The sequence below is a fragment of the Physeter macrocephalus genome, unplaced genomic scaffold (assembly GCF_002837175.3).
Source record: "Physeter macrocephalus isolate SW-GA unplaced genomic scaffold, ASM283717v5 random_57, whole genome shotgun sequence".
Lineage (NCBI taxonomy): Eukaryota > Metazoa > Chordata > Mammalia > Artiodactyla > Physeteridae > Physeter > Physeter macrocephalus.
The window spans coordinates 37,006-58,801 of record NW_021145342.1 but is presented as its reverse complement, the minus strand read 5'-3'; the positions used below and the strand labels follow the sequence as shown (position 1 = coordinate 58,801).

Sequence of the window (21,796 nt, the reverse complement as noted above, 5' to 3'; positions counted from 1 at the left end):
AGCCCCCTCCGCCCTCAGAACCAGTAATCTGGACCCCGAGCTTCCTCCTTCCTCAGACCTACAAGTCCGAGGTCCTTGTCCCCTCCTCCCTCGGGGCCCAGAAGCCCACTACTCCGGCTCTACCCCTCAGAGACACCAGTGTAACAACCTCAAACAGACAGAAAGTTCTTCACTAGAAGTTCAAAGTTTTAATCCAAATCTGGACAAGTGTTGGGAAAACCAAACTTTGGCCATAGAAACCCCTCCCCTTCTAGGCCACCTGAGGGGACCAGATCACGCCCCCAGGTTCCCGGAGAGGCTCCAGATCTCCGGGAGGTACCTCCAGGCCACGCCCTCACTCTCTGATTGGTTGCCACGTTTAGGCGGGTCAGAAGCTGGACTGCAGCAGAGTGACTCGAAGAGGCCACGCCCCCTCGTCTTGGGTTAGGGCGGGAGGGGCGATCCCGGAATCCCACGTCGGCTCCCAGGAGGCGGGGCCTGCGCCGCGCCCACTACCTCTGCGGGAGAACCCCGAGGAGCGGGAATTGGCAGCTGGAGGAGATCTTGGGGGGGAGGACACCTGGGGCGGGGGCTCTGACGGAGGCGGCGGGGCAGGGGGAAGAGGGTCTCCTCGAGACTCCAAATTTCCACCTGGAGAGGACGAATGGGGTATGAGAATGGCAAACTCTGGGACCCAGAAGTCCAGACTCCCCCAGGCCTTTCCTCTCAGACCTAGGAGTCCGACCTCCCAGCTCCCTCCTCTCCCAGACCCAGAATTCCTAGACCCTGGGCCCCTCCTTCCTGGGATCTAGAACTCCCAAGCCCTGTCCAGCTCTCTCCTCATAAAGATAAAGGATTCCTCAGACCCCTACCCATCAGCACCTACGATTCCAGGCCTCCGACTCCCTCTTCCCTAAAACCCAGGAGCCCAAAGTCCCCAGCCCATTCTCACCTGTCATCATTCTGTGCCACTGCGACGCCTCAGTGGCCAGGGCTTGAGAGAGGCTGAGAACTCGCTCCCGGTGCCCTTCGGATGTCGGCAAATAAGGGGTGGTGTTCCTTGGACTAGAAAGAAAGAGATTTGGGGAACTTGTATAATTAGCCAGTACAGTAAGGACCACAGTGCCCCGCGTGTCCTTCTGGGAGTTGTAGTCCCTAGCACGTGTCTCTAAAGGATTTTAAACTGGGCGCGACCCTTTTTTAAGAAGCCCGCGTGCATTGTGGGATTTGTAGTCCGGTTGCCGGAAATTTTCTCCGATTTCCTGACGGAGGGGCGGAGTTTTATATAGACCAAGGAACCGCACTTCTCACTGCGAACTAGGGCTTTCTGATTGCTCAGGAACTTGGGCGTCTCTAAAAGATTTTGCGATCTGTACTTTAGTACTCACGAGTACTCAGGAGACATTAATAGCAATGCTACTCTCCTCCCCTTTGCTGATTTCCCTGCTTCTTGCCCAGATCTCCAATTCCTTACCTGCTCCAGGACCCCGAGCTTCTAAGCCATTTCTGGGCTCCTGAGTGTCCCAAGACAGGCTGCAAAGGAATTGGGGCATTAGAATTCCTCATCTGGAAGTCCTCATGTTCTCATTTTGAGGGTGAAGGGGCTCAGAAAGGGGATAAAACTGCCCCAAAGACACTGCCAATTTTTAACTTTACTTGAGCTCCTGGAAAACAAGGAGAGTTCGGAAAATCACCGCCCGCCCCCCCCGCCCCCCACCAGTCCTTTTGCATTCCGGTAAAAGGCTTACTGCAAAGAACCCCTCTTCTCCATATGACTTAGATAAGACTGATGAAGTAAAATTGCTATTTTAAGGCAGGACAGGAAAAATTAAACATAAAATTCTCTCTGTGTGCTTGAGTCTCCTCCCTCCCTCCCGAATGTGCAGTGTGCGTCTGCATTACACGTTAACCAGAGCTCCTCAGAGATGGCAGTGTCTGCTCTATCGTAATTTTTTTTCCCCTTTCTTCCGACACTACCAATGTAACTTCTTAAAAGAACAGTATTCTTTCCCAACTCTGTAGGAGATCATGGTGACTTGCTGCTGGCTTTGTATGTTCTTCCCTAGACTATGTATCCTTGAACTTTTAATGTAAAAATATCAGTATGTCATTTTTTAAAAGTTATTATTATTTTTTTACATTTATTTATTTTATTTATCTTATTTTTTTTTGGCTGCATTGGGTCTTCACTGCTGCGCTGGGCTTTTCTCCGGTTGGGGTGAGCAGGGGCCACTCCTGTTACGGTGCGTGGGCCTCTCACTGCTATGGCCTCTCCTGCTGCAGAGCACGGGCTCTAGGTGCGTGGGCTTCAGTAGCCGTGGCACGCGGGCTCAGCAGCCGTGGCGCACGGGCCTAGTTGCTCCGCGGCATGTGGGCTCCTCCCAGACCAGGGCTCGAACCCGTGTCCCCTGCATTGGCAGGCGGATTCCCAACCACTGCGCCACCAGGGAAGCCCATCAGTATGTCATTTTGATGTACGATCCTTTGTCTGGAAAATGGATATGAGTGTGCCTTTTGACTTCTAACACATGGAACAGTTCTCAGAGCTTTCTGAGAGTCTGTCTCCCAGGTTACAATCCTGTTTGGCTCAAATAAAATTCCCTTTTTTTCTTGTTAACTTGTTTTTAATAGAATTTTCGTCGACAAGATTCACAGATGACCCCCCCCACCCCGTTTACCTGTGACAAGGCCAGAAACAGACCCTCCATATTCACACTCCTTTTGTCATAAATGATTAGCTGAACTCTGTCCCCCCCAAACTAGCTAGACATAGAGATAAATGTTTGGTGTTCAGCTGACTTGAGATGCTCCCTGTTTACAAAAACAATCCCAACTGTAAAATCACCCCACTTGTCTAATTCCTTCCTAGAAAAGTCTAAGATGAAACCATCCATGGGGAACTCCCTGGCGGTCCAGTGGTTAGGACTCCGCGCTCTCACTGCAGAGGGCCTGGGTTCAATCCCTGGTGGGGAAACTAAAATCCCACAAGCCACTGCGCAATGGCGTGGCCAAAAGAAAACAAAAAACAAAAAACCAACAACAACAAACCAACCAAACAAACAAAAAATACCGTCCTGCCCGGACCACTCTGATCTTTGGATCTGGAGTCCTCTCCCCATCACCATAACGTGAATAAAATCTATTTCCTTACTTGATCAATTTTTCTTCTTTTCTTTTTTTTGCCTTTGACAACACATAGTAACTGAAAAGGAAAATTGGGCTTCCAATCCAGACCTGTGACCCCCACCCCCTCCCCGAGGAGGGAGAACGCTGGTGAGGTGGAGATGTTGTCTCTGGCCCACCCTGTCTTCCACCGATAAGGGAGCCAGGATGCTGATTTCAGCACAGGTACAGCGGGGTAAAATCTGGAGACCTGTTCTGGGTACGGAGGAAGGAAACAGCCCCATTTTACAGAGAGGGAAACTGAGGCTCCAACTAGGAACTAAGAACCCACTGCTGCTTCACTGCCCCACCCGTTTCCCTCACTTTTTGTTCTGCGTCAGGCTGGCGTCCGGCTGGGGACAGCGTCCTCCCCAGAGTGAGGAGCTGGGGGGAGGCTGGGCGAGGGAGAGGCCGTCCGTACTCCTGGTGTCTGCGCATTCTCTCCAATTGCTCCTGAGCGCTCATCCGGGGCCGGGCCAGGGGGACCTGGGGAGATGAGAAACACCGTGATACTGCAACCTTGGCCTCCGTTTTCTCTCTTCCCTGAGCCTCTCAGCCCCCCTGCCTTGCCCTTCCCAATAAGTTCACCCTGGACCTCGAGGGCTACTTCTACACCCGGAGCACGGCCTCTGCTGCTCAAGTCCTTCCATGGCCCCCAAGCGCTTTCAGAACAAAGGCACTGGAGGCCCCTTGTGGCCTGGTCCCTACCCACCTCTCCAGCCTCAACTCCATCAGCTGCCCTGTTCAAACCCGAAGACCCAGACTGACACACACCCACACTTCCCTGGACAGATCAGGTCTCTTTGCAGTGGTAGTCAGGACTCCGGGTTCCTTGTGATTTAAAAAAAAAAAACAACAACAAAAAACTCTGAATCATCTTTGAAAACATTAAAAGGAAGAATGAGATGGATCGTGCAGCTAGATCGTCAGGAGGATCACTGTGGGTTTGTCTGAGGGAGGACTTTACAGGCTCTCTCTCGCCCTCAAAACCAGAGGGAAGAGACACACAGGGAGAGTGTCATGTGACAATTGCAGTTACGCTGCCACAAGCCAAGGAACTTTACCAGAAGCTACCAGAAATATGGTTCTGATGACACCTTGATCATGATCACTTACTTACAGCCTTAAGAACTTAAAATGCAACAGGACAGAGATAAATCAAAGGGGAACTTGAACACTTGGAACATTCGCAGCCTATGTGTATTGCGAGGAAGCTTGCTCTGAAGAGGTGTGTCCGGAAAACCATTTGCTGAGACATTAGGCATGTGATGATGCGTGGATCCAGTAAACCAACTCAGCAGAAAAGCTGCCAAGTCAAACTGAAGGGGACAGAGATGGGACAAAATGAAGGAAGGCTGTCAGACATCTGGGATGCTACAGGCAGGAAGGTGACCAATAGAGCTGCAAACGTGTTATCCTTCCGGAAAGGGGGTAATTTGGACACAGACATGCACCTAGGGAGAACGCCACGTGACAACTGAAGGTATGATGCCACAAGCCAAGGAACGGATCCCTCCCTGGCTCCTTCAGAAGGAGCATGGCGCAGGACTTCCCTGGCAGTCCAATGGTTAAGGCTCCAAGCTTCCACTGCAGGGGGCGCGGGTTGGATCCCTGGTCAGAGAACTAAGATCCCACATGCCGTGCAGCGCGGATAAATAAATTAATTAATTAAAATTTTAATTAATTAATTTTTAATTAATTAATTAATTTTAAATTAATTAATTAAATTTTTTAAAAAAGAAGCATGGCCCTGGCAACACCTTGATTTCAGACTTCTAGCCTACAGAACTGTAAGACAGTAAATTTATTGTTTAAGCAAAAAACAAAGGGGATGGGGTGGGGAGAGAACTCTCCACTGCAGTCTCCAACCAGAACATTTTAGGCAGACAGCTTAGATCTGTTGCTATCGTAGGACCAATCACTGCAGTTTACGTGACTCTGATTTGGTCGATCCTGAGTCACACGCCCACCTGTTAGATACATCATGGTCCCTGTAAATTGACCTTATGTCATTTATTTCTTCCTGGCAGGCCAGACCACTGACCCAAAAGCCTGCTAGGGCCAAACTGAAACTTTTACACATCCCTTGTTTCAAAGATAGCTCAAGTAGACGGATATTTTTAGCCATTTAGAGCCTGCCTGCTTTGAATACTCCGTGAACTTGTACCCAGCATCTGCTAGCCATAAGATCAACCTGCAGCTATAAAAGCCCCCAACAGGGGAATTCCCTGGCGGTTCAGTGGTTTTAAGGGCTCCGCGCTTCCACTGCAGCGGGCACGGGTTTCATCCCTGGTCGGGGAGCTAAGATCCCGCATGCCTCGCGGCGGGACCAAACAAACAAACAAACAAAAAAAGCCCCCAAACAGGCTGCTGCCCTTAGGAGCTCTCTGACCCAGACACTCCCCTCTGTGCTGCTACGCACATCACCTAGACCCTTAAGTCCCTTCTCTAATCTGCTTCTCTCGTGGGAGTTCCCTTGTCCCGCCCCCACCCCGTCCTCCTGGGCAGGGGCCCCCAAGCAGTAACCTCTGGAGGGTCTCACGCTGTGAGGGACTTTTCCCACAGGCAAATCTGTCAGTGTGGACCAACTAAAGCTCTGTGTGCTACTGCCACCTCGTGGTCATATCTTTTTCCAGGATCAGCTCTGAAATACCTAGAACCTTACACCCACCGCTGGATGCTGGCCGCGGTACGGCTGAGGGAGGAGCCATTCCCAAGATTAAGTGTTATTCGGCGCAGCTCCAACAATCCATGTCCTTTATACACACCGCTAAGAATAAACTTCCTCTCCTCCTAAGAAAGGACAGATTGATTACTTGGTTTCCACGGATAATAAGGAAGCACCAAAAATGCTTTTAAACCCATTCGAGGGGACGTCCCTGGCTGTCCATCGGTTAATACTCCGCGCTTCCACTGCAGGGGTCACAGGTTTCATCCCCGGTCGGGGAGCTAAGATCCCGCATGCCGCGTGGCACTGCCAAGGGTGGGGGGGTGGGAAACAGCACCACCTATTCGAACAAGCAATCGTAACTGGCATCCCCAAAACCGCGCTCCTGAAAGCCAGCCAATCGACGATGGCCCCGCGTTTCTGAAAAGCAGCCAATCAACAACAGACACAAAGCTTCCGCATCTTAAGGTCGAACAACTCCTAAACCCGAAAGTCCACCGGTTTCCGAGCTCTACGCCATATGACATGAGCTCTCCGCTTTGCTCAGAGCGACTGTATGTTACAAGAGGTCTGTCTTGCTTAAGCAAGTAATAAATTCAGCTTTGTTTCCGATACACAGCTGCAGCTTCTTTATCCCCTCCATGCCTTTGCGTACGTAGCCTGTTCCCTGTTTGGAGTACTGTTTCCTGCATGGCCGAGCTTTTTTCATTCGTCCAGACTCACCTTACCTAACCTTTAAAAGGTTTCCCAATGCTCTGAGTCCCCCTGTGAGATGGCTCAGCCCTGCCGGATTTGTATGAGGATCGCATTCATGCCTCTCCCCCGTCAGACCCCAGCATCAGGACTAATTCATGGCAGGGCGCCCCCAACACCTTCCACAGGGGCTGGTCCCTAGAAGGCCAGTATCATGAGCAAATAAGGGAATTCGGGATTTCTTCCTGCACTGGCCAAAGTTTAGGGACAAGGGGAGAGATAGCAACTAATCTTGACACTCTACTCGGATTGGTCATCTGCTGACGGCTTAGTGGGCATCGGAGAGGTCCTGCCAAGTCCATCAGCCAAACTTTTCCTGCCGGACCCCTTTGCCAGTTTCAGGATAGGGGAAGCCACAGAAAAATAGGGGTTGTGATGCAGAGATTCACTACACGGCAAACTCAGAAGAGCAGGTCCTTGAAAACAGGGACTGGTCTGGGGAGCTCGCCTTCTAGAGCCTGGCAGTCAAGAAGGGTCTGAGGAATTCGTGGACCTGCACTGAACAACACTGCAGCTGGCAGATGGCATTCCAGAGGCCAGAGCTCTGTGCCCCCGAGTGGCCATGTGCGGTTGTACGGGTTGCTCACTGCCCAAGGGCTAAGCCCTCCATTGACCACGCCAGGTTCCGTCCACGCAGAAGGTGGAGCCTGTCTCTAATTCACAAAAAAAGGCATTCTGTAGGCTAGCAGAAGCCCTGGCTTCCTAAATCCCCACCTCAGTCTGGACATTTGCACTAGCTGTCTCCCTGCTTTGCCAGGGATAAATTCTAACTCAATCTTCAAGGTCTGTCTGCCTCCAGGCAACCATCCCCAACATGCCCAGGCTGCCTGGGAGCTGTCCCCCGAAGTCCCCCAATGCCTCGTGCTTTCCCCATCTCAGCACACGCCTCCCTCCGCCTGTTCTGATAGTGCTTGTGTCTGAGGTTCCTGATGCCTGGGATCTGGCCTGATTCAGTGCAGGAGCCCCAGTGGCCGGACAAAGCCCAGCCCACAAGAGGCCAAGGACCACCCCAGCACCAATGAGAATGGCAAACTTGTTGGCTCCACCTTCAAAGTCAGTTTCCCAAATTTCTTATCTGTCATTTCCAAAAAAAAAAAAAAAATCTGAAACTGACATTTGTTTTTCTAAATCGGTGCCAATATGCACCCAGTGTTCATGAGGTGAGACATCGCCTGAGTCACACCCACCGGGCTTCTGCCGTCAACTGCAATTCTCTTGCTTTGTGTTTTGTTTTGTTACTTACGACTTCTAGTTGAATTGCTCTCTGAAGGTGTCAAAAAGAGCCAAAGGTCGCCCCAAAGAGAGTGAAAAGAAACAGAAGCATCTGTCACTTCCAAGAGCTCAGAAAGTAGAATCACGTCAGGAACAGGATTGTGGAGTCTCTACAGGGACATCTCACTAAATAGGACCCTCAAGATGTGATGTGACATAAACAGAAAGACACGTTGCAGAAGTTTTACTGGGACAGTGACACCAGGAACTGATGACAAGTAGAGAAGCTCTGCAGACGGCAAAACCTGAAGACCGGGACCCTGTGTTCATGAGGAAGTAACTGGATGCCCCTGAATGGCCTTTGGTCATGAAACAAGCTAGAACATTCCATGAAGACCAGAGCATTGATCATGAGCATCAGCTGGCAACACTAAAGAAGTATATGATGTAAAATATTTTAATACCTGGGTGGCAGAGCATCTGCAGGTCAGAAATTACAATTGATGAGTTTGCGAAGATAACAGCTGATGAAAACTGAGCTCTGAAAAAAATGTATACGGTGGATCAAAGAGCTCCATAATGTCGCTGTGCTCCTGTAAAAATGTCACCGAGGGACTTCTCTGGCGGTCCAGTGGTTAGGACTCCGAGGGCCCGGGTTCAATCCCTCGTCAGGGAACTAAGATCCACAAGCTGCACGGTGCAGCCAAACATAGTAATAATATTAATAGCCGACAGCAATGAGAGATAACAATGACAGGCTTGAAGGATGCCAGGCTCAGGTGGTCTGCTCATGGGCGTGCTGGAGCCACAGGCACACACACAAGACACTGTTGGCAGTGCCTAGAAGAAGCCGACATCCGAAATGTTTGGAACGTGTCTACGATTTTCCTGGGCATTATTATTATGCAAACAAGAAATTGTGGTATTTCCCCCCCCGCAATGTTCATGGCAGCACTATTCACAATAACCAGGACATGGAAGCAACCTCCATCGAGAGATGAATGGATAAAGAAGATGTGGTACATATATACAATGGAATATTACTCAGCCATAAAAAGAATGAAATAGGGGCTTCCCTGGTGGCACAGTGGGCAGGAATCCGCCTGCCAGTGCAGGGGACACGGGTTCGAGCCCTGCTCCGAGAAGATCCCACGTGCCGCGGAGCAACTAAGCCCATGTGCCACAACTACTGAGCCTGCGCTCTAGAGCCCACGAGCCACAACTATTGAGCCCGCGTGCCACAAATGCTGAAGCCCGTGCGCCTAGAGCCCGTGCTCCGCACAAGAGAAGCCACCGCAATGAGAAGCCCCTGCACCGCAACGAAGAGTAGCCCCCGCTCGCCGCAACTAGAGAAAAGCCCACGCGCAGCAGCAAAGACCCAAAACAGCCAAAAATAAATAAATTAATTAATTAATTTTTAAAAATAAAAGTGCTATTTAAAAAAAAAGAATGCCGCACAAGAGAAGCCACCGCAATGAGAAGCCCGTGCACCGCAACGAAGAGTAGCCCCCGCTCGCCGCAACTAGAGAAAAGCCCACACGCAGCAGCAAAGACCCAAAACAGCCAAAAATAAATAAATAAATAAATAAATTTTAAAAAATAAAAGTGCTATTTAAAAAAAAAGAATGAAATAAAGCCATTGCAGCAACATGGATAGACCTAGAGATTATCATACTAAGTGAAGAAAGAGAAATACCATATGATATCACTTATATATGGAATCTGAAAAATGATACAAATGAACTTATTTACAAAATAGAAACAGACTCATGGACACAGAAAACAAAATTATGGTTACCAAAGGGGAAAAGGGAGGGAGGGATAAATTAAGAATTGGGGATTAACAGATATACGCTGCTGTATATAAAATAAACAACAAGGACCTACTGTATAGCACAAGGAACTATATTCAATATCTTGTAATAACCTATAATGGAAAAGAATCACTTTGCTGTACACCTGAAACTAACACAACATTGTAAATCAATTATACTTCAATAGAAAACAATTTTTTAATTTAAAAAAGAAATTGTGGCATCTCTACATACAGCCTGTAACAGTAGAATTTCACACTCCATGAAGAGAAAGGATAAACCACCCACCGCCTTAAAAAAATCAAAAAACAAAAACTGCATACTGGCTGCAGGCATCAGGAACCCAGGACATCTTCCTTAGAAATAAAAAGCGCCTGGGGAAGAAATTGAAACACAGATGTAGAGAACAAACGTCTGGACACCAAGGGGGGAAAGTGGCGCGGGTGCGTGGTGGTGGTGTGATGAACTGGGAGATTGGGATTGACATATATACACTAATATGTATAAAATGGATAACTAATAAGAACCTGCTGTATAAAAAAATAAATAAAATAAAATTCAAAAATTCAAAAAGATAAATAACTCTCCCAAAAATAAAAAAAATAAAAAGCACCTGATATTTATAAGCTATTTTTATTCCCCTGACTCGATTTAAGTAATTCATTGCTATTTTTTTTAACTTGACATTTAAATGGTGATGTTATTTATAGCTTTTATCCCATTTCATATGCATATTCATACATTTTATTGGAGAAATGGTAATGTGTTTGCTTAAGTGTGCTGCTCCAGACATGGCAGGCGGTGTTATAGAACGCACAGTACACAGTATTTGCACCGAATTACTAGAATCTGCAAAACTTTGCATTTTAAACAACATCTGGTACCAAGGGTTTTGAACAAGGTTTGAAAACCGGTATATCTAGAATCCGACTCTGTCTCGACATCTCCACTTTTTCTAACCTAGTGCAAACAACTGTTCTCTCCCGGCTGGACTAGCCCAGTCACCTTCTCACTGGTTCCCTGCCGCAGCCCTTGTTCACTGTCTGTTCCCCCATGTGGCCGCCAGAGGGCGCCAGTTCCCATTTACAGCATCTCAGTGCCTGCTCAGATCCTCCATGGCTCTGGGCTCATCCAGTGTCAAAGCTAAGTCCTCACCTTGGACGACAAGGCCCAGCACGATCTGTCCCTATTACCCCTCTGTCCTCATCAGCACCCCTCTCCCTCTTGCTCGGTTACTCGGTTACGGCCACACTGGCTTTCTAGCTGCTCCTCCAACACGCCAGTCTTCTGCCTCGGAACCTTTGCAAACACTGTTCCCCTTTGCCTCTAATGCTCTTCCACCAGACAGCCCCAAGGCTTGCTCCCTTACCTCCTCCGGGTATCTGCACAAGCATCACCTCTCCAGAAGCTTCCCCAGACCAAGCCATTGACAATTGCACCTCTTTTCCAAGTATCCCAAATCCCCTCACCGTGCTGTTTTTATTTATTTAGCACACAGAACATATAATTTATAGTAAATTATTTATTACCTGCCTCTTCCCACTAGAATGTCAGATTCATGAGAGAAGGATTTTTTTTCTCATCTTGTTCACGTTTGGGTCCTGAGCACCTAAACAGCTCTTTGTGATACAACTTTCCCTGGTGGAAATGTTCTATATCTTCACTGTCCAACAGGGTAGCCACTGGTCACTTATGTCTCCTGAACACTTGAAATTTAGTGAGTGAGAGTGAATTTTTTATTTTATTTCATTTAAATTCATTTAAATTTAAATAGCCCCATGTGACTACTGGCTACCTTATTAGACAGTGAAGAGGGTATTTAATAAGTATATATTGAATGAATGATTGATAAATGAATGAATGAATGAAGTGCTTGCTCTAAGGCACTACTTTCAAGCTTTATGGGCATTCATCTAATTTGACTCTTCACATCAGCCCTAGGTGGTAGACACCGCTATTAGCTCCATTTTGCAGATGAGAAAATGGAGGCAGAGAGATTTCATAACTGACCCAAAGTCACACAGCTTAGAAGTGGCAGAGACAAAATTCAGTCCCAGCGCTCTTAATAAATCTCGCAGTCTCTGCTCCAGGGTGTGGCCTTAAAACTCTTCTCTCCCAGATGTTTCCCCAAGAGTGGGGACAGGGGGTCCTTCCTGTGGTGGTCAAAGGGTTACAGTGGACCTGAGGAGGCCAGATGGACTGCCTACCTTGGTTCCTGGCTGTGGCGAAGGGGGGCGGCGACCCTCAGGGCTGGAAGCCCGGGAGACCCTTGGAGATCCAAGACCTGGAGGAGCAGAATGGGACTGGTGAGGACCAGGAATGGCGAGCGAGTCCCTCCCGACTCCAGACGCTCACCTGAGCGAGGGCTGGCAAGCTCTCTGTCGCCCCCTGGGGGCCGCCCCCAGTCAGCCTCAGGGGACCGGGGTAGGCTCAGTTCCAAGGACTCAGGCAGGCTCTGGAGAGGTCAGGAAAGGGGAATAATAATTATCATTACCATTATTATTACCATTTTCAAGCACTTAGCAATTGAGACACTGCATAAGTAGGATTAAGATTGAAAACCAGGAGCCAGATCTGGTTTCCAAACCTCAGCTCTGCCATTTTTTTTGCTGTGTGACCTTGGGCAAGTTACTTTACCTCTCTGTGCCATATTTCACTTTTTGATATGAGGATTTTAACCTACAGCCTTTTTGTTTGTTTGTTTTTTGGCTGCGTCAGGTCTTAGTTGCAGCGCACCGGATCTTCTTTGAGGCATGCGGGATCTTTCCTTGTGGCACGTGGGCTCTTCATTGCAGCGCGCAGGCTACTCTCTAGCTGTGGTGCACAGGCTCCAGGGCACGTGGGCTCTGTAGTTGTGGCGCGAGGGCTTAGCTGCACCGTGGCATGTGGGAGCTTAGTTCCCTGACCAGGGATCAAACCTGCGTCCCCTGCATTGTAAGACGGATTCTTTACCACTGGACCACCAGGGGAGTCCCTGATATGAGGATTGAATCGATACCTGTAAGGTACTTAGAACAGTGCCTGGCACATGGCAGGGCATTATACGTGTGAGGTTTTGTAATGATTATGCATCTGGCATGGTGCTAAGTACTTTATCAGCCTTATCTCATTGAATCCACTCGGTAAATCTACGAGACAGCTATTATTATCCCTATTTGATATAAGGGGAAACTGAGGCTCAGAGAATGAGGTCAATGACTGATGTCACAAAGATAGCAAAGCTGAGCTCTAAACCCAGGTCTCCCGGATGCATGATCTGATGATCAGCTATGACCACAGTGGCTCCTGATTCCTGACTGCTTACTCTATGTCAGGCACTTTCTCGTCACAGTTTCTCTTTCTCACAGTACCCTGCAAGGTAGGGGTTACGATCAGCGGTGTCCGGTAAATGTTCAACAAACGCCCTCTGGGAGAAAAGAGCCCTGGTTCGTAGCATTTGCCAGTTTCCACGGTGTAAATACTTCCACCACGGTCAATTGCAAGCTACCAACATGACATCATTGAATGTGGAGTTGAGAAGAGACGCAGGCAATCGGACCTTGGGAGCTGTTGGGAACTGGGTCCAGCACACCACTGGACAATGATCATAGTATAGCCAGTAAGAAAACAAAGGCTTCCAGAGCTTAGGATGTATGCCTGAGGTTGGTTAGCTGATCGAGGGAGAGAGAAAGAGGTGAGCAGGTAATAAGTTGGGCCAGGGGCAGATGGAACAGGAAGCTGGGGGTGGGGGAAAAGATGAGCCTCACCTCCCTCTCTGAGGACTCCTCGCCTTGGAGTGCAGGGCGTGGGGAGTCAGGGTCAGTGCGGTGGGGTGGTTTCTGGGGGCCCCCCAGACCTGCCAGTGTGTCTTCCACCATCCACAGTTGCTGTTGAGCAGATGCTCTGTCCTGGGGAGAGGAAAGGAATTTGTTACACAAAGGTGGGAAAATGCAAGGAGGGTTAAAGTTGATAGGCCATGGAAAGGGTCTGAAATTTCCATTTAGATATCCCACTTACCCATTATCATTTATCATAAACATTGTTTTTTTTCTGTATGGCTCTGTAGTGTTACCTCTCTTATAAATAGGTGACCATATAAATATATGTGGGTCTGTTTCTGAATATTCTATTCTTCCCTTTGTTCCATTTGTCGAATGTTGCGTCAATACTATACTGCCCTCTTATTAACTGTAGCTTTACAGTCAGACTTGATTGATATCCAGTTGTGTTAATCCTCCAGCTTTGTTTTTGCAGGCTGCCTTGTCTACGTTTGGCCTTTTGCACTTCCAAATAGAATTTAGAGTCAGCTTGGCAAACTCCACATAAAAGCCTTCTGGATTTGTACTGGGATCGAATATAATATCCCCACTGGGGAAATCAGTCTGGGGAGACCACATCTTTACATTAGTGTCTTTCCTATCCACGAACATAGTACATCTCTCCATTTATATCGGTCTTCAATTTCTCTCAATGACATTTTGTGGCGTTCAGAGTAGATGTCGCGCATATCTTTCATTATATTTCTCCCTAGATATTTAATCTGTTTATGTTAATTGTAAACACTATTGTTTATGAATATTTATTTTCTAATTGTTTGTTATTAGCATACAGGAAGACAACTGATTTTTGCATGTTATCCTTGCATTCAGTTACCTTGCTGGATTGGCTTATTCTACCAATCTTTCTGGAGATTATTTTGGATTTTCTACACACACAGTTTTGTCATCTTTAAATAAAAGCAGCTTTGCGTCTTCCTCTTTGGTCCTTATACCTTTGATTTATGTCTCAGACTCCCTTGTACTGCCTAGGATCCCTGGGCCAATGCTGCCTAGAACTGGCCATAGCAGACATTCTTGTCTTATTCCAAATATTGGGGAAAAGTTTTCAACATTTCACTGCCAACAATAATGTTTGCTGTAAGTTTAAGTTTCTTATAGATGCCTTATCAGATTAAGGAAGTTGATTTATATTCCTACTTTGCTGAGAGATTTTATCATGAATGGATATTAAATTTTTAAAATGTTTTTCCTGCATTTATTGAGATGACCATGCGGTTTTTTTTCTTTATTTTATTAAATGTAGCGAACTACATGAACTTATTTTCAAGTGTTAAATTAACCTTGCATTCCTGTAATAAGCCTAATTTGGTTGTGATGTATTGTTCTTTTCATATATTGCTGGTGCTGAGGAATATCTAACACCAGTAGGTGGGGGATTAGCGTTGAGGGGTGGATTTTAGGAGGAAGTGGGAGGGGGTTAGTATGAAGAGGGTGGGGCTTAAACCTGTGAGTACGCATTTAATACTAGAAGCCAGAATTTTTAGTTGAAGGTACATGATTTAGAAACTCTATTGCTAGGCTTAGAATGAAGACGTGGGTCTGAGGCCAAGCAATGGGGCTTCAGGAGTGGGGCTTGAACTAAGGGATTGGATTTAGAACTGGAGCCTCCAGAGAATAAATTTAAAAGTGAAAGTCAGGATGCAGAATGCAAGAGATGAACTTGCAGGATGTGACAGGGCTGAGGGGCAGAGTTTTGACCCCAAGGGTAGGGCTTCAAAGTAAGGGGAGAGATTTAGAACCAGACGGGGCAGTAGTTCCGAATCTGAAGATAGGTCTTGAAATTAAGGGCACTGTCTTAATTACTGGGTTTTAAATGAAAGGCAAAGGCAGAGGGGGAGGGGCTAAAGATAACGTGGGAGGGGCTTTTGTTCTATGGGAGGGGCTTAAATGCCAAAAGGGTTTCCAAGTGATCTTGGAGTGCAGGGTGGGGCTTGGGGGCTTGGGGCAGGTGTGTACCTGGGGGGACCCGAGGTGCAGCAGGTACTCAAGGGTCTCTCTCAAGGTGTTCAGCTCCTGCTCCAGGCTGTTGTACATGTCCCAAACCCGCTCTCGCTCCTCAGGCCCCAGAAAGGGGGAGACAGAGAGTTAGCAGGCCTTCCCACCAGATCTTTCCCAATCCCATCTTTTCCTAGATTAGCAGGAGGAAGGGTGGCCTGGCCCCAGGTGCCCTAGGGGGCATACGGACTGCAAGTCCCAAGGGCCTCTTTGCTCAGACTACTGGGAACACCAGAGTCTGTATTGAACCTGCCATTCCAATGAACTGCTAGTGTAGACAAATAACAGCTTTCCCTGAATCTTCTGGATTACCTCTGCACTCCTCTAGGGCGGCAGAGTCTACAGATCTAATGAATTCTTGAAACAGACAAGACCACGAGACCTATACACCCCTGGGCAGCAGAAACTTCCTTGCCAATACCAATAACAATAGCAGCTAACATTTATTTGGCACTTACTATGTGCCAGGCACTGTTCTTAGCTCTCATTTAATTCTTTTGAGGTAGGTACTATTAATGTCTCCACTTTACAGAGAGTAATAATTACAGCTAACACAAGTATTGCTTACCATATACTAGGTACAAAAGTGTTAAACATTCATTCATTTACATATATTTATGAAAACTTCACACTAGCCCTATGAAGTAAATATTATTTTTATTATCTCAAGTTTATATGAGAGGCATCTAAGGCCCAGAGGGATTAAGTAAATTCTCTAAGGTCACACAGTAACTATGAGTGGAAACTGAGATTCAAAGCCAGGAAGTCCGTATCAAAGTCACCCCCTTGGGACTTCCCTGGTGGCGTAGTGGTTAATAAGAATCCACCTGCCAATGGAGGGAACACAGATTCAAGCCCTGGTCCGGGAAGATCCCACATGCCGTGGAGGAACTAAGCCCGTGTGCCACAACTACTGAGCCTGCGTGCCACAATTACTGAAGCCCATGCGCCTACAGCCCGTGTTCTGCAACAAGAGAAGCCACTGCAACGAGAAGCCCGTGCACCACAACGAAGAGTAGCCCCCACTCGCCGCAACTAGAGAAAGCCCTCGCGCGACAATGAAGACCCAACGCCGCCAAAAATAAATAAATAAATAAATAAGAACTTACTAGACTGGAAACTAAATCTATCTCAGGAAAAAAAAACATCTGCCCCTTAAATGGCTAAATTAAATACTACTGTTTCTTGGCTGCTTGCCCCTCACCATCTAGGAATGTCAAGATCATTGGCTTAAAATTGGGGGGATTCTCAAGAACCACCTTCCCAAGAGCCTTTGGGGCCAAGTTCCCTTTAGTAACAACCTGTAGAATCCTGGGGTCTCCTTGGAGGTATGCCCCTTCCCAGATGCTCACCTGGGTCAGGTGACAAAGAGCGGCCCTCACACTGACTAGTCGGTCCTGCAGGAGGCGCTGGCGCCCCCAAGCCCTCCCAGGAGCTGCAGCCTCCCTGGTTGTTTGGCCCAGCTGCTGTCGAGTCAATTCTAGGGCTGCTTCTAGCTGCTCCTGCACCGGAAGAGAAGATGGTTAGACTTCTGAAACCACCCCCAGCCTCAGGAAGAGAGAAAAGGTGTCTTCCCATATCCTTGGGTATGCTGTGGATCAGGATGGGCTAAGGGCAGGTGGAGAGGCCAGATGCCCCTCCCCTGTCCCAGAACCCTGTACCTTCTCCTCCTGCCTCTGATCTATCTCCTCCTGCAGCCTCCTCAGAAGCCGGTCCTGCCCACACAACTTGGTCAACAGAGTCTGGGGAAAGGAGGACAGGAGCTATTTATGGACCAGATCTGGCTCTTCCCCCCGCCCCACAATTTAAACATTCTCTCCTCAGCTCTGGGAACTCAGCAAGGGTTCGATCAGGAGAACTTACGTCTGTCTCCAAGCTTTGGTGGAAGGTTGAGTCTAGAGGGGGACCCGGCTGAGGAGAAAGAGAAAAGTTGGAGGTCACATGCCCAAACAGGTCCTTATTGTAGTTCAGCGCTGAGCTGAGCCCTGTTTCTACTAACAGACACCTCTGTCCTTATTAGCTTTGTTCCAAGCTTTAGCAAACCTCAGTAGACCAATTGCCAGACTTTTGGCTTTAGGAAGTGGTCTTTGTTACCAAATGGCTATAGCAAATAAATAACTAATCGAGAAAACTTAGAGAGTTCCTTTATGACTGAGAATAAAATAAGGATGCTCACTACCACTCTTACAGTTTAACACACTATTAGAGATCTTGATCAATGCTATAAGATAAGAAAAAGAATAAAAGTGTAAGGATAGAAAGGGGAATGATAAAACCATCATTATTTATAGATGATGTGCTCATCTACCCCCCCAAAAAATAGCATAAAAAATTATTAGAATAAATAAGAGAATTCAGCAAGGATGCCAGGTGTAAAATGAAGTTACAAACATTAATAGCATATCTCTACACGATCAATAACTAGAAAATATTTTTTAAAAAAGAGGAATATACCATTCAAATAACTATAAAAACTATCAGGAGGGAATTCCCTGGTGGTCCAGTGGTTAGGACTCGACGCTCTCACTACCAGTGGCCTGGGTTCAAACCCTGGTCAGGAAACTAAGATCCCTCAAGCCACACAGCATGGCCAAAAAAAACAAAAAAACTATCAGGAATTTAGGAATTACCTTAACTAATAGCACACAAAATCTCCATGGAAAAACTCAAATGACAGACCTAGAAAATTATATGAATGAATGGAGAGATATTCTATACATATATGCCACCCAGTTTTCAGCAGCCCTAGGAAACTAATATATATCCAGGCACCTTGAAATACCCAGTTTTCTCTAGGCACACGAGTCCAGGCGATGACATTCACCATAGCAAAGAAAGCAAGGGAGGGGGCTCTGGCAGATTCGAGGTGCCCCAGCATACCTACCAATAAAACCATGGAAGCCCGGGTCCCAGGAGGCCTTGGAGGGAGCTGGAGATATGTGGAGGAACCAGAGGGGGCCTGGGAGGAATACTGAAAGAGAGATGTTTAGAAATTGGCATGCCTTAGTAACAAATATTAGAATGGATGTATCCGGAATTGCAGTGCCTTAGGAGACTCTTTGAGGTTCAGAACTGGGCCCCCAGAACTTCCTCAACTATCTGCTCTCCAGCTGTGTGCCATTGTGGGGACACAGAGACTGATGATAAATGGAAAGCCTGGCAAAACAGTCCCAGGGACCAATGGAAGTTGCAGTCTACTCTCACTCTCACATTCGTGGTTAGCTGTGGGTTTTCTGGACTACAGTCCCGTGATGCTCAGAGAAAACAGTAGGTGACCAACTTGGAAAGATAAACTGGAGACACAAGGCAGATGCAATCGACGCTACCTCTCACAGCAGTGTCCTAGAGGAGAGTATTCTGGACTACAATCTCCACAATGCTTAAGGGGTAATGGCCGAAGAGCAGCCTGAAGAGAGCCCTGAGAACTCATGGGAGTTAAAGTTCACTCTCCCTTTCACATCTGAACCCAGCTGTGATTATGCTGAACTACAATTCCCATGATACCCAGGGGCCAGTGGCCTAGAGACCAGCCTAGAAAGACAGCCCCATGGCCAAATGGGAGATTTAGTCCCTCTCCCCATCACCTCTGCTCACCGGGGTTCTGGCCTCCTGACTCCAGTGCTGGGGACTCCTGGGGTCCCTTCCTCCCCCAGCCTCGGAGGAGGGTCCTCGTCGGGGAGTGGGGGGCCTGGAGAGTGTCTGGCGCTGGGGGCCCCAATCCAGGGGAGGCCGGACATCGATGCGACTCAGGGGGGTATGGGGTCTGGCAGAAGGTGCTGTGTCTCCAGAGGAGGGAGGGGGTCTGCGTGCAGGAGCAGAACGGGGCCGGGGGAGGCTCAGAGGGGAGGGAGGGCGAGAGAAGGGTGTGAACAGGCTGTAGGGAAGACAGAATAGGCGAACTGCGTCAGCTAGAGCCCCCTCATCCTACTACCCATCAAGCCAGCCTCAAAGATGTGCCTCCCTTCAGGGTGTCTCCCTGTCCCTCTGGAGTAGAACCCTCCTCTAGTAGCCAGATCCTGAATAATTTCCCTCTTTGTGGTATCCCCCCCTTAAGACTTCTCCCCGACAGGCACTGAGCCCACAAGAACCCAGCAAGTCACACACATCAGTGAGAAAGCACTAAGTCACTCCCCTAATCAGTCCCAGCCCCGCCCTTCGGCCACGCCCACAGCATTTCCTCTGAAGCTCAGCCCTATAGAACCTTCTCGTCCCAGACTCCCTCGTCCAACTCACTCTGGGCTCCTTGTCCTCCAAATTCGGGGTCCAGATTGGAGGTCAGCCAGGGGGCTGGGAGTGAGCAGCCGGCCACGACCTCTGGAGAGACGAGCCACCTCCGGTGATTCTGAGCCGCGCCCCTCTTCCCCTCTGCTCGCCTCTGGGGGACCACCGGGGCCGCCAGGGCCCTCCCCAGTCTGGGGACGTGCAGATGACCTGGGTTGCCCACTAACGAGTGGACACAGAAAAAGACATCACTCCTTTGAACTTTATAACAGCCCTTATTCCCATTTCACAGATAAGGACACAGGAACCTACAGAGAAAAAAGAGGAGGTAGTGCACTGTAAATTGTTTTCCCCATTTTACAGATGGGGAAACTGAGGCCCGAGTTGGAAGTGACTTGTACAGGGCCACAAGGTCCGTCCAGGTCGCTGGGCCCAATGCCCTAGACTATGCGTCTCCAGCCAGAAAATTGGGGCAGGCAGACAGAGCCTGGAGCCTTCCTTTTTTTTTCAATCTGACATTTTTTAGGGGGCAGCCTCAGGGGGTGGAGACTTCTGCGGGAGCCAGTTAGAGAGTGAGCAATATTGATGGACAAAACGGTGGGCGGAGCTTACAAGAGATAGACTTTGCTGACTGGAGATGAAGTCCCCTGGACGTGGGGCCTGAAGGGCGGAGTTTCCATAGCTAGAAGAACAGTGATTGGACACTGAAGAGGGCAGGGCCTTAAGGGGAGGGGTTAGCCGGATAATTTGCAGGACCCAGACTGGAGGTAGAGCGTCAGGGGCGTGGCCTGTACTTATACTCACCAGTCGTCCCCCTCCGCGCGGGAGGCCCGCCCCAGCGCCCGTAGCCAGCCCCTCAGGTCCTCTAGCGTGTCAGCCGCCAGAACGTAGGTCCTCATGCCCGGGTGCTCCGCCTGCGGGAAGAGAGAGCTGGAGGACCCGGCCGCCGGGCCGTCTAAAAAGAAGGATGCCATGGACCCTGGTCTTTATCTCCAATAATGGATGCTCCATGACTGCCCCCATCGCCTAGTGCCTTAGTGCCCATGGGGGTTGGATGGACTCACGGTGAAGGTGAAGCGCCGCCCTCGGGGGGCTCCTGGACCATCTGGCCTGATACTGTAGCTGGGGAGCAGGACGCTTCCCAGGACGCTCTCCTCGCGGCTGTCTGCAAAAGACAGGCTGGGGTCAAGTGTCACACAGGGATCTAGAGGCCAAGAGGCTAGAGGAAAGGAAGGGTGGGAGGGGGGCCCGCCCACCCCATGCCAGCTGGGGCACTGACCCTTGTAATAGAAGAGGCAATGGCCAGAGAGGACGAACCAGCGGCGTTTCCAGAGCCGGAGCCCGGAGCTGTCCTGGAGAGACAGAGTGGGAGTAGAGGGGGGAGGGAAAAAAGGAGATGGAGACAGTGACACTTGGGGCCAAAGACCCAAAGAAAGGAGAGAAGCAGAGACACATGTTTAGTGCAATAGATTCAGATGGAGAACTGGAAACCAGTGGGTTGCAGTTGAGAGGACATAGATTCTGGACACAGGTGGACCTGAGTTTGACTCTTAGCTCCACCACTTTCAAACTGTGCCCTTAAGCAAGTCATTTCCCCACTAGAAACCTCATTTTTTCCTCATGTGTCAATTGGGGATTGAGAAGTTACAGGAAGATTGGGACAGATACTGTACCACACGCGGGCAGCGGCTTGATATAGGAAGACTTGGCCCGATCATTATGGAGTGTGAGACACAGAGAGACCAGGAAGGTGATGCTGAGCCATACCCTGAATCCTGCATCTCCCCATCTCCTCTTCCAGAACTGCTCCATCTCTAACCTTGTGCCCCTCTTCTCCTCTTCAATCCATTCCCACAGAAGCAGCATGATCTTTTAAAATTATAAATCAGACCATGTGAATCCCCTGCTCAAAACAGAGCTTCCCGTCACACTTAGAATAAATCTCAAGTTCCTTACCCTAATTTGCTGGCTTCCAGGGAATCTAAAACTCGGGTGCACATAAGAATCACCAGGAGGGCTCATTAAAACACAGATTCCGGGCTTCCCTGGTGGCGCAGTGGTTGAGAGTCCGCCTGCCAGTGCAGGGGACACGGGTTCGTGCCCCGGTCCGGGAAGATCCCACATGCCGCGGAGCGGCTGGGCCCGTGAGCCATGGCCGCTGAGCCTGCGCGTCC

At 48.8% G+C, this 21,796-nt stretch overlaps 1 protein-coding gene across 10 annotated transcripts in view; it reads right to left on the bottom strand.

Moving 5' to 3' along the window:
• Window positions 1–133: 133 nt before the first annotated feature.
• PLEKHA4 (pleckstrin homology domain containing A4) overlaps window positions 134–21,796 on the bottom strand; it is a 31,931-nt gene continuing 10,268 nt past the window's right edge. For 7 of the 10 annotated variants that reach the window (XM_028483691.2, XM_028483689.2, XM_028483695.2 and 4 more), the window contains 18 exons: window positions 20,902–20,974; window positions 20,687–20,787; window positions 20,427–20,536; window positions 19,635–19,844; window positions 18,996–19,275; window positions 18,286–18,372; window positions 17,265–17,312; window positions 17,063–17,143; window positions 16,754–16,903; window positions 15,363–15,461; window positions 13,335–13,475; window positions 11,938–12,043; window positions 11,796–11,872; window positions 3,916–3,972; window positions 3,466–3,627; window positions 1,454–1,512; window positions 932–1,044; window positions 134–630 (listed from right to left, as the gene is read on the bottom strand). In XM_028483691.2, coding sequence (XP_028339492.1) covers window positions 368–630; window positions 932–1,044; window positions 1,454–1,512; window positions 3,466–3,627; window positions 3,916–3,972; window positions 11,796–11,872; window positions 11,938–12,043; window positions 13,335–13,475; window positions 15,363–15,461; window positions 16,754–16,903; window positions 17,063–17,143; window positions 17,265–17,312; window positions 18,286–18,372; window positions 18,996–19,275; window positions 19,635–19,844; window positions 20,427–20,536; window positions 20,687–20,787; window positions 20,902–20,974 — 2,217 coding nt within the window. In that variant the 3' untranslated portion in view covers window positions 134–367. The remainder of the gene's footprint in view (window positions 631–931; window positions 1,045–1,453; window positions 1,513–3,465; window positions 3,628–3,915; window positions 3,973–11,795; window positions 11,873–11,937; window positions 12,044–13,334; window positions 13,476–15,362; window positions 15,462–16,753; window positions 16,904–17,062; window positions 17,144–17,264; window positions 17,313–18,285; window positions 18,373–18,995; window positions 19,276–19,634; window positions 19,845–20,426; window positions 20,537–20,686; window positions 20,788–20,901; window positions 20,975–21,796) is intronic. The other 3 variants (XM_028483698.2, XM_028483690.2, XM_028483696.2) reach the window with 3 other exon arrangements.